We start from the raw sequence: 19,247 nt of genomic DNA, 5'->3' as shown, positions 1-19,247 counted from the left end.
CTTATGTTCTTATGTATATATATTTGCCCAGATAAGTGAAGAACAACAATTTGTTTTTGATACATCTTATTCGAACAAAGAATTCATGATAGAAGTACTTCTGTATTTCTATCTGGATGCTTCGGTCATTGTTTAATTTTAGCCATCGTACACAACTTTCTATCACATCACTGTGATGTTCCTAGCAAACTGGTGAAGTCAAAGCATGCAACATGTAATCTACCGTGTTGCCAGGTGCAATATTTAACTTCAGCATGAAATGGCAAACAGCTGTCGTTTTTGTTGTAAGTAACTTCACACAATGTAGCAGATTGTAATAAATAAAGCTTGCATGCTTTTCTCTTTACATATTCATATATGTGTTGACAGTCAAAATTGTAAACTGTATAATTACAAACATAAAATGTTCCTTGTACCCCCATTCATCATGACACAGCAGCTTATATATCATTTAAATTAGTTTCATCCTTTCCCTGATGTGCTTTTTATCAGATTTCTGTTATATTTATAATGTACTTAAAGTGCAGTTCTCATCAAAACAAGAGGAAAACAAGGTGAATAACCTATATCTGTATAATATAGTAAAAATCTTGCATATAGCATGCACGTAATGCAAACATTTACTGTCCTATTTCAGTCACCACCTTCGATTCAAAGTAATACATTAACCAATAGAATTGATTAGGTAGAGAAAGTGCGAGGAAATCGGCGAGAAAAATCAGTGATTCTGATGGTACATTGTGCCTTACATGGAGTAACGTCAGTATATTGTTATAAAACAGCATATCTCTCACTCACCATGTGCAACAACATGAGTAATCGGGTAATAATAGGTTGAAAGTCTTGTGTATAGTTTGCAGTTCTTGTGAGTATCTGTAATACTTTCACCATGTTATTTTGTTGATATGCTCAAAGTGAAACAGTAGAAAATTAAAACTGATGATGTAGGGAACATACGAATTAAAAGTGAGGAAAGCAGTTATAAAATGACTCATGAGAAGCTCCTTAGGACTTTTGAAAACAGCCAATCCTGAATGACGATCTGGAGAATCCACCAATAAAAAGAAAAAAAGGGTGACATAGAATATACAGCACAGGAACAGGCCATTCAACTCAACCCATGCTGGTGTTTATGCTCCACTCGAGCCTCCTCCCATCCTTCCTCATCTAACTCTATCAGCATAACCCTCTGTTCCCTTCTCCCTCATATGCTTATCTAGTTCCCCTTTAAATGCATCTATACTGTTTGCCTCAACTACTCCCTGTGGTAGTAAGTTCCACAGTCTCACTGCTCTCTGGGTAAAGAAGTTTCTTCTGAATTCCCTATTTGATTTCTTGGTGACGATCTTATTTTGATGGCCTCTAGTTTTGCTCTTCCTCACAAGTGGAAATACTCTCTCTGCGTCTACTCTATAAAAACCTTTCATAATTTTATAGACCTCTATTAGGTCACCTCTTAGCCTTCTCCTTTCAAGAGAAAAGAGACCCAGCCTGTTCATCCTTTCCTGATAGATATACCCTCGCATTTCTGGTATCATCCTTGTAAATCTTTTTTGCACCCTCTCCAGTAGCTTTATATCCTTTTTATAATATGGCGATCAAAACTGCACACGGTACTCCAAGTGTGGTCTAACTAAGGTTCGATACAAGTTTTGTATAACTTGTCTACTTTTCAATTATATTGTTCTTGAAATAAACCCTAGTGCTTAGTTTGCTTTTGTTATGGCCTTATTGACCTGTGTCGCAACGTTTAGTGATTTGTGTATTTGTACTCCCAGATCCCTTTACTCCTCTACCCAATTTAGATTCTTATTTTAAGAGTAATATGTGGTCTCCTTATTTTTCTTAACAAAATGTAATACCTCACCCTTATCTATGTTGAAATTCATTTGCCAATTATATGCCAATTCTGTAAGTTTATTAATGTCGTCTTGTAATTTGTTGCAGTCCTCCTCAGTACTGACTATCCCCCCCAATTTGGTGTCGTCCCCAAATTTAGAAATTGTGTTTTTGATTCCAAAGTCTAAATTGTTGATATAAATTGTGAACCATTAAAAGTGCTTTTTGGAAAAATTATTCTCCACCATTTTTTTCTCTAAAGTAAATTTCTAATGTCCAAAATAAGGTTTAAAACAAAATAAAAACTTATTTTACAATATGTGATATATAGTACCTAGAAGGAAACCTGATAATTGTTATATTGGCTCACCAAACGTGGTATTTGTTTTTAAATAACATTAGGGGTTTCCCATTGTGTTAAAATAAGTTGGAGGGCAGGGTCAGGAAGACGTGAGGTTTGATGGTTTGGCAAGCGAAGGACTTAGGCAGAGAATAAAATGAAAGAAGTGGGAGTATTTTTGGAATACAAATAAGGTACAATAGCTGAAGGTCATGTTAATTTATAATAAATATACAAATTAAATTTTAAAAACTGAAAATAGGGGTCTTACCTGCGGGGTCAGAAAATCAATAAAAGAAAAAAACACCAAAAAGAGGGAGAGACAAATAAAAGCTGGAGAAGCAAATGAAAAAAGAACCAGAAAGGAAGGAGCATTGAAAGCTGGGTTGGCAAAATTAAAAAAGTGGGAAAAGTGAATAAATAGGGGTGGGATGCGAAGAGCTGGGACAGCAAATGGAAAACAAAGTCAAAAACTAGGAGATGCCAGCAAAGCAAAGAGGGGCACGGGAACCAGACCACATATGGGGGTACAGTAGTCTAGTGGTACTGTTACTGGACAAGTAATCCAGACAATTTGAGTTCAAATCCCACCATGGCAGGTTGAGAATTTGAAATTGACTTTAAAAAAAAAAAAAAATCTCATTCATCTCACTAAACCTGCTTCATGAATGTCTGTAGGGAAGGAAACCTTCCATCCTTACCTAGTCTGGCCTATATGTGAATTCAGTCCCATACCAACGTGCTTGACTTAATTGATCCCTGAAGTGGCCTAGCAAACAATCAAATTAACAGTCAAGTTGTATCAGACTCCTACCAAAAATAGACTGCAGCGATTCAAGAAGAAAACCCACTACCGCCTTCATGGACAGTAAATGCCAGCGACACCCACGTCCTGCTAATTAATTTTTAAAAAGAACAAGACAGCAGAAGACTGGCCAGGTGCCAGCCTGCAGAACGCAGTAACAGCAGCTTGGACTGGAGCTAGCATTTGAAATGTTGCGGGGCGATGGGCGCACTGTCAGGATGACATTTTAATTTTTTTTCTAAACAGCTGTAGGGCTGAGCAAGGAGCTGGCATAAAGTTGAGCTAAGATTTGGGGGAAGAGAATCAACGGCCACCCAAGTAGAGCTGGAACCCACAGCTGCAGTGGTGCCACCATTGAGACCTATAGCATTTGTGATGCTTATGGTATCAAAACCTCCTTCCTCAGTAAGGACCTCCAGGTCTGCCATTTTATTTATAAGACTTCTAGCATTCATATATATGACATTGAGGCATTAATTTTTCCCATTCCTGAGACTTCTGTTTGTTTATTTTGACATTATTTCCTCTATGATCATATATACTTTACACACTTAATTACTTATCAATATCTCCACTTGAACAGTAATCTACTAGCCCCTGCTTTGTATCATAGCATCTACTGCTGTATTTTTTCTACATTGCTTTCTAGATCAGCTCTGTTTGCCCCATCTCCTGCCTTGTTAGGTTAAATCTTTCCTCATTGCCTTATTTACCTTCTCTGCAAGTGTGTTGGTACTGGTTAAATTCAGGTAAAGCCTGTCTCATCTGTACAGCTTCCCCCTTCCCCAGAATTTGTCCCAGTGTCCGAGGAACCTGAAACTATTTGTCATGCTGCGCATTGACATATCAAATTTGCTCCTCTCAACTTGTGGCATGTGGTACCAGGAATAATCTTGAGATTACTACCCTGAGATCTTGCATTTTAGTTCAGAACTGAAGCCTTCAAACTTTGGACCTCCATCCTTCTCTTTCCCTTTTCAATCATTCTTTTGTGGACCATGGCTTCTGGCTGGTTTACTTCACTTTTTACAACTTGTTCCACTGTGCCTCTTACCCTGGCATCTGCGAGGCAACATGCCATTTGGGACTTTGAGTCAGGTTTCAAACAGGCTGTCCATCCCCCCTAATTCTAGAATTCCCCTCAACTTCCAATTCTCATGAATATAAGAACATAAGAACTAGGAGCCGGAGTAGGCCATTCGAGCCTGCTCTACCATTCAGTAAGATCATGGCTGATCTTCGACCTCAACTCCACTTTCCCACCTGATCCCCATATCCCTTGATTCCTTTAGAGTCCAAAAAATTATCCATCTTAGCCTTGAATATACTCAATGACAATGTTCGCCGTAATTTTTTTTGGGTGCGCTGCCCCTTTAAGGGGCTGCGTGGCCTATTCACAGTTTCTTAACTGCGCGGGACCAGTAGAGAGCTGCACAGCGGTACAGCTTATTGGGAGCGTTGCTCAACAACTGAGCATCCACAGCCCTCTGGGGTAGAGAATTCCAAAGATTCACCACCCTCTGAGTGAAATGGCCGACCCCTTATCCTGAGACAATGGCCCCTAGTTCAAGACACTCCCGCCAGGGGAAACAGCCTCTCAGTATCGACCCTGTCAAACCCTCTCGGAATCTTCTACGTTTCAATGCGATCATGTCTGATTCTTCTAAACTCCAAAGAGTATAGGCCCATTCTACTCAATCTCTCCTCATAGGACTGCCCTCTCATCCCAGGAATCAACCTAGGGAACCTTCGTTGCACTCGCTCTGAGGCAAGTATATCCTTCCTGAGGCACGGAGACCAAAACCGAACATAGTACTCCAGGTGTAGTCTCACTAAAGCCCTGTACAATTGCAGTAAGACTTCCTTACTCTTGTGCTCCAACCCCCTTGCAACAAAGGCTAACATAACATTTGCCTTCCTAATTGCTTGCTGTACCTGCATGTTAACTTTCTGTGTTTTGTGTACAAGGACACCAAAATCCCTATGAATCCCAACATTTAATAATTTCTTACCATTTAAAAAAAATTCTGTTTTTCTTTTCTTCCTACCAAAGTGAATAACCTCACATTTCCCCACATTATACTCCAACTGCCACCTTCATGCCCACTCATTTAACCTGTCTATATCCCTTTGCAGACTCCTCACAGCTTACTTTCCCACCTAGCTTTGTATTGTCAGCAAACTTGGATACATTACACTTTTTTTAATTCATTCCTGGGATGTGGGCATCGCTGGCGAGGCCATCATTTATTGCCCTTGAGAAGGTGGTGGTGATCCGCCTTTTTTAAACGCTGCAGTCCCTGTGGTGAATGTACTTCCATAGTGCTGCTAGGGAGGGAGTTCCAGGATTTTTACCCAGTGACGACGAAGGAACGGCCGATACATTTCCAAGTCAGGATGATGTATCCTTTGCATCATTATTTCATTGTATCTGTGAGGTGGCCATGCTCTGGAATTTGTCTTCCAAAAACTTTACCTGCTCACTTTTATGTTGTGACACTATAAGGATGGAATTTTTATTTATCTTGTAAACCCAGTAGGGCTGAGCAAGAAACAGGCAAACAGTTGAGGTGAGATTTGGGGGAAGAGAATCAAAGTCTCACTGGCAAACTCCTCTTTAGACCAAATTCAGGTCCTTACCTTTTCTCATCAAAAATCACTGAGTCATATTCAGTTAGCCTGTCAAAGTTGCAGAAACCTCACCGATACGCAACATATTTTTTTTGGTCAGGAATTGGGTTTTGTATATTTCAGTAGCAGGTATGTGAAGCAAAAATACAATTAATGTTGCTCTGCTCAGAACTTGATGCTTCTGTCCATTTTATTTTTGTTTTCAGGGGGGTTCTTTGCTGCCTGAATGTTTCATTTTGATTTTCCAGATTAAAACAAAGCCTCGAAACTTTCTAAATGTAATCCATAATATTTAGTTAAATCCACTTAAGAACAAGCCAGTGAACCATTGCTTTTTTTTTTTTTTAGAAGATTTATGATAAAGGTCAATACGATAAAAAAAGTCGAAGAAAGGTGGAACTTGATTTTCTGGTCTACTTAAGTCTGACAGGCACTTATAATTTGATAATGGTAAATAGCCAGTGTGTGACACACTTTTATATTTTATTTGTAGATGTTGAAGAATTAAACTTCGGCTTCAAATAAAAGCCCATCAATACCAATTTCATAGCATTTTTTCTGGTTATAATTTAGTATTGAATGGTTCCCTAACAATAGTGCATTTCTTGATTAGGAACATCAGTGTGAAGTAACGAGTCTTTGAAAACCATTCATTGCAATAAATACAAAAGCAGTAGGAAGTTCCTCACGGAAGTGCCCTAGGCACAGTGGCATAGTGGTTAGCACTGTTGCCTCACAGCGCCAGGAACCCGGGTTCAAATCTGGCCTCGGGCGACTGTCTGTGTGGAGTTTGCACATTCTCCCTGTGTCTGCGTGGGTTTTCTCCGGGTGCTCCGGTTTCCTCCCACAGTCCAAAGATGTGCGGGTTAGGTTGATTTGGCTATGATAAATTGACCCTTAGTGTTAGGGGATTAAATACGTGGGGTTACGGGGATAGGGTGGGATATGTGTCGGTGCAGGCTCGATGGGCCGAAATGGCCTCTATCTGCACTGTAGATTCTGTGATTCTGTGTGATATCAAGCAAGCATTCACATTCTTGTTATACAGTACACCATTAAAAGTGGAATAACAACAGAAAATGCTGGAAAACTCAGCAGGCCAGGCAACATCCGTGGAGAGAGAAATAGAGTCAACGTTTCAGGTCGAAACCCTTCGTCAGGACTGAAAAAACACAGGAAATGAAACTGATTAAAAGGCCAGTTTGGGGGCTGGGAAATGGGGATGAAAGAACAAAAGAGAAGTGAAGAGACATTAAGAGGTATTCAAAACGAGACGAGATGGTGATAGGACGAGTAAAGAGACAAAAGACAGCTCTAGATTAGGTGTGAAATGCGCAGGCAGAATGAGAGACAGCTGCCATGTGGGAGAGAAAAAAAGGGGGAAGGGCACAAAACAAAGGTGTGGATAAAAAATATATATAAAGATGTAATAGGGGCCGAGGTTATGATCTGAAATTGTTGAACTCGATATTGAGTCCGGAAGGCTGTAAAGTGCCTAATCGGAAGATGAGGTGCTGTTCCTCGAGCTTACTGGGTTTCCGTGGAACAATGCAAGAGCCCGAGTACGGTGAGGTCTGAGTGGGAATGGGGCGGTGAATTGAAATGACAGGCGACCGGAAGCTCGGGGTCACCCTTACGAACCATTAAAAGTGGATTGACTGGAAGACTGAGTAGCATAATTTTGCAACTTGCGTTTAAAGCCAGATCAGGCTAATGAGTTTTTGATCTCTCTAGGTTGGCTGTAAGGGTTATTAATTTTTTTTTAGACTGAAACCAGTTCTTGGTGATCATGGACCCACAGAAAGAACTGCCCGAATTTGATACTAAATTGCAAATCTCACTTAGTCCATGTGGATGGCTGGTGAGGGTACTGGAAACATCAGACGTTTACATTTAGGAGTGATTGAAGTTGGAGCTGAGGTACAGGAAACTTTCTGGTATCCGGCACTGACGGGATCGAGCTTGTGCCGTACCATCAAAACTGTCGTAGAAACCAGCGCTAATGTTAAAACATACGGAGCTTTTGAGCTCCGTGTGAATCAACAAACCTTGTTGCTTAGCAACAGCTTCAAAACAGTCGGCCGCAGCTTAAAAGCGTCTCTGTAGCTAAGCAACAGCTTCAGCTAGACCTTGCAGAGCCTGACTGGGGAAAAAAAAGCAACGAGAAGTAAAAAAAACTTATAGGAAACGGCTCCTGAATTTTGCCGGTAGATAGAGCTTTCCGGACATTTAACCTCCGGTTAAACGTAAGTTTCCTGTACATGGTTGGGGCAGAGGAGAGAAACTTTTAGTCTGCCAACGGTTGTATTATACCGGAGTAAAGAGCACTTGATGCTCACACTGAGTGCCTGAAATGAGAGTGTTCAATTTCCAAACCACCGTCCTTTGCTTTGATGGGCACAAGAATCATCACAATTGTTTTTAAATGCATTTGCTGGTTCTGATCAATAGGACAATGTGATTTAATGAAAGAAGGGGTATTTACATCTTATTAGTGCCATTAGCTCCTGACAATGGTCCATGCTCAGCTCACGACATCCAAAGACAAATGTACCTGATTTTGTAAGTGTGGCAGCAGGGAACTCCCAGTTTTTGTTGAGCTTCCTCATCTCCCTCTGGTTCCTGGAGTCTCCAGATACTTGTCGCTAAATTTGCTGTTGATTGAATGCATCAGTAGCCTGGCTTCTTGATCAGTATCCATGGACATTTGCAACATCATAATATTAGCCATTATAATATAAAGCATTTCAAGTTTTATGTTTGCTGCAGATTTATAAATCTGATATTAATTTTCTGATGAGTAAATGAATCATACAGACTGTAAACATCCCAGGTTCAATTCCTGATCTGTGCTGAATTAGCCAATCTCAGGTTGGGCAGCAGTATGTGCACCATGTTGGGCTTCATTTACCTCTGTGCTAGGGAGGGCAAAATCAGTCAGAGATCCTACTCCTGATCGTTATGCAGTAATGGTGTAGTATAGGCTGTAATGGCGATGTATAGAGAATGGATGAGGATAGATTCACGTTAAGAACGAATAACCTGCTGACACCCACCATCGACGCTCACTCATAAATAATGGCCACTTGGGTAATATGGCTGACACTATCAAAGCAGTTCCCCAGCAAGGAGCCCAATGGAACCTATGCCTGCTAGGAGCTAGGTTATGTTATGGGCTTTACAAAGGCCTCAAAATGTAGGAGGGAGCAAGTAATCTATCTTGGAGGGGATTGATTACATTCCAGGGATGGTCTGGTAGTTGCTTTGGGAGCTGCAGATTTGGGCCAGTGTGTGTCTGGAAAGGCTTTTTCTCGACCTCCTGCGCTGCATTGGAGCAGCGCGACAATGCTCTGAACTCACGGGTCTTCATCAGGGCTGGTGCCACTGATTTGTGCTTACAGGCGCCGCTCACCCGCTCTGCGTATATTAATGACTGTCCCCTCAGTTTGGGAATAGGTCTGCAGCGGAAAGAGAAGAAAGAAAAATGGCAATGTGGAGCAGGCTACAGTGCCTTCCCCCCCCCCCCTTCCCACAACAGTCCGTACACTCGAGAGAATAAAAGCAGAAAAAGAATTAACTGATATTTATTGCATCAATGTGCGTCATACACTAGAGAATTTTCCTCAGTCCTCACCCAAGTGTTTCCCCTTTGTGCCTGTATGTGCTCCAAAACCTTGCAATAATGATGAACTTTTAGATATCACCATAGTCATCGCAGTGGCTGCTCTTTCTGTATCTGACCCTTATAGGACTAGGGCAGTTGTGTTCAGCAGCCACTGTCCTAAGAAGGACCAGCTGAAGACTGAGCAGTATAAATTGAATCGGGGTCAATTTCGGGAACCAACATCCTATGCCCCAAGGACACCTGACTTGATAGTGGATTGGGCCATTTTTTCAGGTGGCCACCTAAAAGAGGTGTTAGGCTCTTGCATATTCTAATCCTGTGCATTCCTGCCTGACAGGCCACTGGGCTGGGTAAATTTTCCGATGGGCCAGTGTCTGCATTATGGCCTGAGTTAGTTTCTTGCCCTGTGTACCAAATTCCTTCCCATCTTGTCCTTATTGCTTCCAAGAGGACCTCCACCGTGATAAAGTTTCATGCTCTCTTTCCTGCAGGTCTTCTGACTGCCATTACCTCTCACCTCTCCAATTCTGCTTTTGCTGTCACTTCCCTTTTAAGCTTTTTTCTTGTGTAAAAAGATTATATTGGCAGATATGTGCACTTATATTTTAACTACTTTTTATAATTCCCATCTCCAAAAATGTTTGTTCTGTCGATTTTTTTTTTAGGGTTCCTTGCATTTCAATTTTAAACAGATGTGTTAAATGCTCATAACATGGCAAGCACTTATTTGGTATAATAATCATTTACAATGATTTCCTCCAATGAGTTCTACAATAGGATTAGAAATGAGCAAATGATTAGCAAGACCAAAAATAAATGTAATATGGCGAAGAAAAATGTGCAGCTGTTTGACACAAAGGCAAAACAGTGTTATGTGGTTATGAGGGAACAGCCTTTCATTGCCACAAGATGTGACTGGCATATTTTGAATGTAAAGAACTGCAAGTTCCAATATTAGCAGAACATAAGTAATCCATCTGAGTTAAAATTAACTGGTAGTGGCTAAGTGTCTTCAATTGTCGGTAATAAATGTGTATTTGAGTGACTTCAACTTAGAAGCTACAGTCACACTCATTCGCCCAATGTTATACATAAAAGTACTTAATATAAGAACATAATGGCCCGTATTTTGCGGCCCCTACGGGTGTGTACGTAGTGGGTACGCGCCCATAAGGGCCGCGCAAGTTCTGGGTTTTCGCGTGTGAAGCGCATGCGCGAAAACCCGGAACTTGCGATCTGTCAAGAATCGACAGATCATCTGCGTCCCTGGGAAAAGGGCATCTGCGGGCACAGAGTTGGGATATTTGCCCAACTTCTGCCCAGTGAATGCCCATGAAATTCTTACGCCTGGTAAGGCCTGCTTTTACCAGCGTAAAAGTTTAAATGAAAATAAAAATAACTTTTGTTCAATTATTTAAACATTAAAACACCTGTAAAATAAGTTAGTTATTTTTAGCTCCATTAAAACATTAAATTTAAAAAAAAAATATTTAATTAAATTGTATTTTAATTAATTTTAAATATGTAATTTAAAAAAATGTATTTGTTATGTTAGTGTTTTTATGTGATCCCCATTCATGCTTATGGGGATTCTGTACGTACGGAATCCCCAAAAGCATGCATGGGGATCCCCCTTTCATTGGTTAGGCCGGTCCACGTGATACCAGGCGCTTGCGAAACGCCTGCGCCCCTGGGATACCTGGGCCTCTACGCATTGAGGCCCAGGAGTGCGAGTCTCTGTGGATCCAGGACCATCAGGTAGTTTCGTAGATTTTTTTGCCGTTCGGCATCCGCCTGTAGGAAGCTTCCGACCGCAAATTCAAGCCCAATACAGCCAAACCTTCCAAATTATACATTGTATATTTTTATAAAAAGTGCAATATAATCAAGTGTAAACTTTGATACAGCAAGGTCAGTTAGATGGTTCTTGCCAAAAGTATGTTTACCTTTGTATCAATAGAGGGTGCAGCAGTTAGTTCCATACTGACATATTGGTGTGTTCTGGAGTACTACCCGAAATTTTAATGGTTAATCATAAATGTATGAAATGAAAAATTACCCTCCAATCCACAAAAGGCAACCATCAGCATTCTTAAAATATATTGAATTTTTTAAGTTGCTATACAAAATATAGCAATGTAGCATTGCACGCTTTTCCATCAGTCATTTGGTGAGTTGTTGATTCCTTTTTGTAGCCACGATTGGGGCTCCGGGATTGGTGCAACAAGATTTTTAAAATCAAGTAGAATACAAGATTGTGTTGGCTCAAAATTGAAAAGTGTTGCAACTTCCAAATAGCTACTGAAATATTATTGCCCAAATTTAATCTACTTAGTTTCAAGGAATTAAATTATTTAATAATAAATCTAAGACATCGTAACCAGATATTTTAACAGTAACATTTTGATTTGTCATTTGTTCTCACAGATCAGACCACTTGAAATGCCTGAGAACTGTTTCTGGATAAAAGCAAATGAGGACAAATATGAAAGCCCTGACCTGTTTGCTCGGATTGGTTTAATCTTTGGTGCGCAAAAACAAGGTACCATGTTAATTTTGACATTATATCTCTTGCTTGGGCATTTGCAGAATTCCAATTTGTTTTGGACAGTTTTTTGTCTGATTTTAGTTATGTAGATAGCTGTGTAGCTGTCGGATTTTTTCAGAGTTGTGTATATTTTTGAATTTTTAGGAAGAATATATATATTCTACAAGACAGACTGGATATAATCTCACTGCAGATAGGGCATAAGATGTACTAGTGTTTCAGGTTGAGTGGAAATTGCTACTTGAGTTGAAGTTGAAGTTAATGCCATTATCATATATATAGCTTCAAATTATTGTGTTTTTTCAGTTATATAATTTGCCTTCATGCACAATAATTTAAAAAAAGTGATCAATACATATTTCAGATTGATCTAAATATTTTAAATATGACATTTATATAGCTGAAACTTTTTTTCCTATTTTAAATATTTCATTACTTCCGTCTTTAAATTATAGTTGCGAGATTTATGCACAAGAAGTTTATTTGTAAGATTTGGGATATGTACACGAAGAAATTCATAAGGAAGCATATTTGTAGTGCACAGCATTTGATATATTACAAATGTGTTGTAGAGTGGTAGGAACAGGAACTCTCCCTCTCTTCCCCTCCCCAACAATCATCTGCAATTCTCTGTATGATTTTCCCTTCTTAGCAGGCTGTTGCCAGGAGGTGATTCTTCTGGAGGGATAACCTGGAGAGTAAAGCAACTTTTCACCTGTTCACTCAGTTCAAGAGTCACATTGCCAGAGACCTGGATCATCGGGTGCTTATAAAGTACAAGGAAATCTTGAGCAAGGCATAACTTCAGAAAGGATATAAAATAGTTTTCTAATAAATAGATTGGATAGATTGATGTCTAAGTCCACAACTCCTGCACAAGTAAAACTTAGTTATATATAAACTTCACTTTCATCATGTTGGCCTTTATTGCAAGGGGGTTGGAGTACAAAAGTAAGGAAGTCTTGCTACAATTGTACATGGCTCTGGTGAGACCACACCTGGGCCTAGAAATTGGGTTGTGGGCTCGCCAGGGCTGTAGCGCCAGAAATTTTGCGCCAGCGTTAATGCGGCAGCGCCCGACGAAAATTCGGTTGCGCCGGCCCCAGAGGGCGGCGGGCGCTAAAGGAGGGTTTTAGCGCCTGAAAACGGGCGTTGAATTGGGTTTCCCGGCGCTAATCCCCCGCTGCGGCACCCGATGCGGTGCGGCAGGCTGGGGAACTGCAGGCCTCCTCCTTCTGTTAAGGAGGAGCTGCCTGCAGCCGACAACTGTCCGGCGGATTCCCCCGACAAATGAGCCCGGCACCTCGGGGAAGTGCCGGGCTCGCAGCACACACTCATCAGGGCCGCGGGGGGGGTGATGCAGGAGTCCGGGAAGGGAGGTGCGGGCAGGCGGCCGCCGGGAACGCGGCCGGCCGCCGCTCCACCTTTATGCGCCGGCGCAAAGGCGTGTAAGAACACTTTTCACATTCGTTAGTTGCGCCTGCCACGGGCGAGGCGGGCGCAACTGAATTTGGGCTTGGGGCCGGGTTACCACGGCAACCGGGACGCTGCGCACACCGATGACGTCATCGGTGCCGGCGCAGCGCTACCGGCTAACGCCGATGGTAAGGCCCAAGTCAATTTGCAAAACGGCTATAAGTCCGGCGCAAGGCCCTCTAGCGCCACTAATTGGGCGCTAAGCCCACTCAATTTCTAGGCCCTGGAGTACTGTGCACAGTTTTGCTCTACTTATCTAAGAAAGGACATACATGCCTTTGAGGCGGTGCAAAGAAGGTTCACTGGATTGATCCCTGGGATGAGAGTGCTGTCCTATGAGGAGAGATTGAGTAGATTGGGCTTATACGCTCTGGAGTTTAGAAGAATGAGAGGTGATCTCATTGAAACATATAAGATACTGAGGGTAACTGACAGGGTAGATGCGGAGAGGTTGTTCCACTGGCTAGAACTAGGAGTCATAGTCTCAGGATAAGGCTGAGATGAGGAGGAATTTCTTCACCCAGGGTTGTGAATCTTTGGAATTCTCTACCCCAGAGGGCTGTGGAAACTGAGTCATTGAGTATATTCAAGACCGAGATTGATAGATTGTTGGATTCGAAGGGAACATGGGGATAGGGCGAGGAGGTGGAGTTGAGGTAGAAGATCAGTGATGATCTTATTGAATGGCGGAGGCAGACTCCTGCACCTATTTCTTGCGTATACTCCCATGACTTTAAGTAGCACCGTTACTGTACTTTCTTGATTTTAATGCCTGATCATCCTGCTTCTGAGTACGAGGACACAGCAATTAGTGCTGATTTTGTATGAATTTATGGACCTGACTTAAGATTGTCGTGAATATCAAAAAGGTATGGTTTGGCTTTAGACTCGATTCAAATAGTTTGCAAATGCTAGAGAATTTTTGAACGTTAATGCCAGTAGAGAAGTTTATTAATATTCCTAATACAGTGTAGATAGGTCATTTGCATGCACACAGCTTTTATCTGTGCTTCAGCCAGTCACAGTTAATGGGTCAATGTCAGTCAAAGTATAACAAAGATTCAACCTCCAGTACATAAATAAGCATTCTTTGTGCATGTTTTCACTCGAGTATCAGTATAAATAAACGAGTCTTATGCTTTTGTAATGACAAAGTAAATGTAAAGACCAAAAATATCTCATTTACTTTCCAGTATTCCTGAAAATTATTTATGGATCCTCTGTCAATTTCTCAGCAAAACACAAGTATTTAACACCAGAAGTAGCAGCATTTATTTCTTATGCACAACATTTTCCTGATAATATCATGTGGTCAATTTTGGTCTCCTGGTGTAAAGCCTAAAGAGGTGGGTGGGCAAGAGCAATCGCTGCTTGTACGAGTCCGTGGGGACCCATTGTGTTTTCCAGGTTGCTGTTCATATGCATGCAGTAAGTGATACGTGCTTGTGATAGGCAGCTGGCTGATTAGGAGCAGGAAGTTGGGCACTGATGCAGGTTCTTAACAGCCCGCGTCAGCTTAAATTGAAGTTTTTTTTGTGGCCAAAGCATGAAAGTAACACCGTGGAGCTGCAGGAATATGTCCCGTGGCCAAGAAGAGTTCCAGCAGAACCCTGAGGTTTTCAGAGACAGCTGTGGAGATGTTGGTCAAGCAAGTTTCTGAGAGTACTTCAGGTCTTGCACGTCATTGACTACAAACATCTCATGAGCCCTTGCTTGAGCCACAGGATCCTACCTCCTCCCATGTTGAAGCCATGGGAGGAGCACCTCATAGAAGCAGTAAAGTAGGTAAAAGAGCATTTTACTCAGGAACTGTAATGTAAGCCATTAAAAACCACAATGCTATTTGAAATCTTTGCATATAAAGAGTGTTCCTATCGTCGCCGGCGCTCTTACAACAGGAGGTGACATTAATGGCATTTTTGGTATTTGGGCAGATGCTATTGATTGTAGGTGGAAGGGCTTGGACAAATGTTGGACCTAACTGTTAATACAGGGGAGCACAGATTGTTTTCTTTAATAAGTAGCTGCCGAACAATTCTGGCTGCAGGTAACTTTGACCCCCTACCACCATGTTACTGGTGGTAGGGGGTCATTCTGAAGGTCCTCCTCTCAATAGTGGCTTCCTTTGTTGTCTTTGCTGCAAAGTAAAGCCGTGCAGCAGACAGCATATAGGGCTCTTTCTGGGCTGTATTTGAAGAAGCCTGTCCAGGTGTCTGAATCGTTGTTTCAGGTCGTCAGTGGCCTTCTTGATTGATGGTTCCTTTTGAACCACAGATCTAGCAGTCATGGAGCTCTGCCACTGCATGGGATCCTAGGAACTGTCATAAGCCAATTGTGCAAGAGATAGTCCTTGACTCTAGGAAGCCAACCTTTACCTTGCTGTGCAGAAGCAAATAATTGAGGAATGGTTGACTGATTCAATGTAAAAACATTGTGTCAGCTGCCAGGAAAGCAGGCATGAACCTGCAGGATGTGTTGCTGGTCATCATACACCAAGGGGACGACATTGTGTGAAGGAGCCTACAAAGCGACGTGGTAGCTGTTAATGATGCCCTGGACTTCAAACCCTCTCTGCTTCTCTACCTCTCTCCCTCCTTTAAGTCGCTATCATACTTTTGGTTGCCTGTCCAAATATCTCTATGTGGCTCGCTGTCAAATTTTGTTTGATAACGCTCTTGTGAAGCGCCTTGGGATGTTTTACTACGTTAAAAGCACTATATAAATGCAAGTTGTTGTTGTGGTAGCAGATGGTCAATGACCACTATCTGCAAAGTGAAATAAACAAGCTTTACTCAAAGATCCCACTGACCAAATGCAAATCAATCACATACCATTATTAGACAGATCGGAATGATAGAAACATAGAATGTTGCAGCACAGAAACAGGCCATTTGGCTGATCAAACCTGTGCTGACTTTTATCTCCACATGAGCCATCGAGCCTAATCCCACTTTCCTTACTTCTCATACCCTTTAACCTTTTTCTTTTCAAGCAATTACCTAATTCCCTTTAAATTAGATTCTGGACTTTGCTTGAACAAGGGCTTCTGGCAGAAAATTTCATATTCTGTGTAAAGAAATGTCTTCCAAGCTCCTGCTTAATACTTTTATGTGATTATACTGAATATCTGCACCTGCACCAACACCAGTCCCTCCACAAAAACAGGTTATCTATTCATTCATTCATTCTTTTGCTGTTTGTGGGACTTTGCTCTATGCAAAATTGGCTCCCACATTTGCCTATGTGACAACCACAACTACATTTAATAAGTCATTTATTGGCTGTAAAGTAATTTTGGATGTTCTAAGGACAAAATGAGGTGCTATTTAAATGCAAGTTATTTTAGGAAGGAAAAAATAGCTTTGGCGAGGAAAGAACAAAGTTACTTGTACTCTAAACAAGTTTTGTAAAATGTTAGAAAAATAGTATTACAAATATTGTATCTTTGATCTCTATCTTTCAGCATCACTAAGGTCTGCAATATTTTTACCTGTTTCCAGTTCTGTGATCTATTGCTTCAGTAGATTTGCTGTAATTGCACCATTTGATACATGGCTGTCACAGGATCATTCTAAATGTCAGAAACTACATTGTCATCAGCAATGCCACAAGAAACCTATTGGAAAACATGAAAAGTCAGAATCCTCATATTACAAGAATACATTACAAAAGCTGCAGAAATTTTAGATTTTTGGGCTAGATATTAGTATCTTTTCACCTATTTTTCAAGCATCAAATGGTTGCAACACTGACAAATTTAGCAGTGAGACAGCTCATGGCCAATCTGCTCATTCATTCAAGCCACTGCTGAATTCATCAGGGCCATTTTGTAATCATCTCGGCCAGCCATCTAAAACAAGTGTTAGGCCCTTGCACGTCTTAATTAAGGGCCTGTTGAAAGACCCCTCCGCAAAATTTATTTAGGATGAGTGTAGCAGGTGGTGGGCCTGCCCTGCTCAGAATTCTTCAGTGGCTTCTGCAGCCTCTAACGAAAGGTAATTTAAAAATAAAAAAATAAAATCTTCCTGTGAAGCCAGGAGGAGCAGGAGAGCGCTCCGATTCCACAGTCGTCTCGAATTACACCATCCCCATTTCCCGCTCCAGCGCCTGGCGCCTTTTTTCACCTATACTCTCCGTACACTTCACCTTCAACACCGAGGGACACATCAACATTTCTCCACTAGTTTTGCTTCACTTCATTTGCCTCTCTAAACCACTCCAACTCCCAGGACTTACCTTCAGCAGTTTCATGAGCGAGCGAGGGGTAACAGCGCTGGCAGATCGCGTATAAAGTGTTAATGAGGCCCAAGGCCCAATTTCGGGTCAGGTTCGGGCCTTCTCGGCTGGGTAGATGGCTATGCAGCGCCAAGGCTGGACCTGAATAGGGTGCCAGACAAATTTTTACCCCGTTAAGTTTGTACATTGATTTTATAGGAACAGATTGTGCTAGTATTTTACTTTCAAGATCTCGTTATTAAAAGCAAACTGTTCACCTCAATTGTCAGAATCATCCGAGATTTCAAAAAAAAATTCTGCACATTTACCATTATGTGGCAGTTGCCCATTATATACATGTTCTATGTTTTAAAATTACTTGTTATAGTCAGCTGAAGATATATTATGGTGATATGAGTTTTGCAACAGTAGTGATGAGTATGGAAGTATTGGCCTATGATCAGCATTCTCTATTTATGATATTGCGGCAGAGCCACTAAGGGACTCCGACCAACTGTATATAATTCCCTTTAACAATATGTTAGCTACAGCCTGAGTCTGTATCTTTGTTTTTACTGTTTGCATGTACAGAGCGCGGTCCCTTTAAGAGCGTGGGCAAATGTGATGACATCACGTCGTTCATCACGTGATCCCCCACCGGCGGGAAAAACGTGATGACGTCATGACGCCAACCACGGGACCGCCCTAGCAGTCCGCGTGGAGCCTCCGAACTAACTAGACCTGTTTTCGTAGTTCTCGTGTATTGGTTTGTTAAACTCCGTTTGTTTTATATTAAATATCATTTGTTGATCGCCCGAGTCGACCTCAGTCTCTTGATAGGAACTAGACATTCCTACATTGGTGACCCCAACTTTTGCGAATGGTTTTCGCAGAAGGAACACAGCATGGAAACAAACGCCATTACATTGGAGCTACCGCAATTCTGGGAGCAACAAGCGACCTCGTGGTTCGTCCAGGTCGAAGCCCAGTTTGCGCTACGGAACATGGTTGCGGATCAGACCCGTTACTTTTACGTGGTCTCCGCACTCGACAGCTCCACCGCCTCGCGGATCGTCAGCCTGCTCGAAAACCCCCCGGACAACGGCAAGTATGAAGCGATCAAGGCGCGGTTATCACAGGTCTTCGGGCTCACGAAGTCGGAGCGCGCCCGCCGACTGCTCGCTATGCCTGACCTCGGGGACTCCAAGCCGTCTGAACTCATGAGCCAAATGCTCATGCTCCTTGGCTCCGAACCGCATTGCTTCCTCTTCAGGGAGCTATTCCTCAGTCAGCTACCGGAGCAAGTCCAGGCTGCCCTGGCCCGGTCCGAAGTCACAGACTGCGCAGCGCTTGCTGCTGAAGCGGGTAAGATTTTTGCGGTGACGCAGCAATACTGCGCTGCCACGAGGCGCCCATCCCCCATGGACGCCGCCCCAGCCCCTCAGCCTGCGGGGCTGTGCTTCTACCACGCACGGTTTGGCGCGAAAGCCAGATGTTGCCGCCCTCCCTGCAGCTTCTCTCCCAAAAGAAGGCATCCACTGCAACCCCGGCGAAGGAAGTGCGGGTCTGACGGGTGCCCCGCGGCTGCGATGGCCATCGGAAATTCTGGCAAGCTGTTGTTCATCACCGATTCCATCTCTGGTCGGCGATTCCTGTGCGACACCGGCGCACAGTGCAGCATTATTCCCGCGTTAGCTATGGATGTTCAATCTGGGAGGCACGGTATCTCACTCGAGGCGGCTTATGGCGGTGCTATCCGGACCTTCAG

The 19,247-nt window shown here is 42.3% G+C and overlaps 1 protein-coding gene across 1 annotated transcript in view; it reads left to right on the top strand.

The window, feature by feature from the left end:
* The window catches only part of LOC147111592 (protein diaphanous homolog 3-like), a 1,088,834-nt gene that overhangs the window by 470,287 nt on the left and 599,300 nt on the right, over positions 1-19,247 (top strand). The window contains exon 17 of the mRNA XM_085998659.1: positions 11,668-11,782. Within this exon, the coding sequence (XP_085854785.1) occupies positions 11,668-11,782 (115 nt within the window). The remainder of the gene's footprint in view (positions 1-11,667; positions 11,783-19,247) is intronic.

This window comes from Somniosus microcephalus, chromosome 10 (assembly GCF_052327205.1).
Source record: "Somniosus microcephalus isolate GS21.2 chromosome 10, FLI_Smic_1.0, whole genome shotgun sequence".
In the NCBI taxonomy this organism is placed as follows: domain Eukaryota; kingdom Metazoa; phylum Chordata; class Chondrichthyes; order Squaliformes; family Somniosidae; genus Somniosus; species Somniosus microcephalus.
Note: the sequence above shows the minus strand (reverse complement) of the source record. Positions and strands in the feature narration are given on the sequence as shown.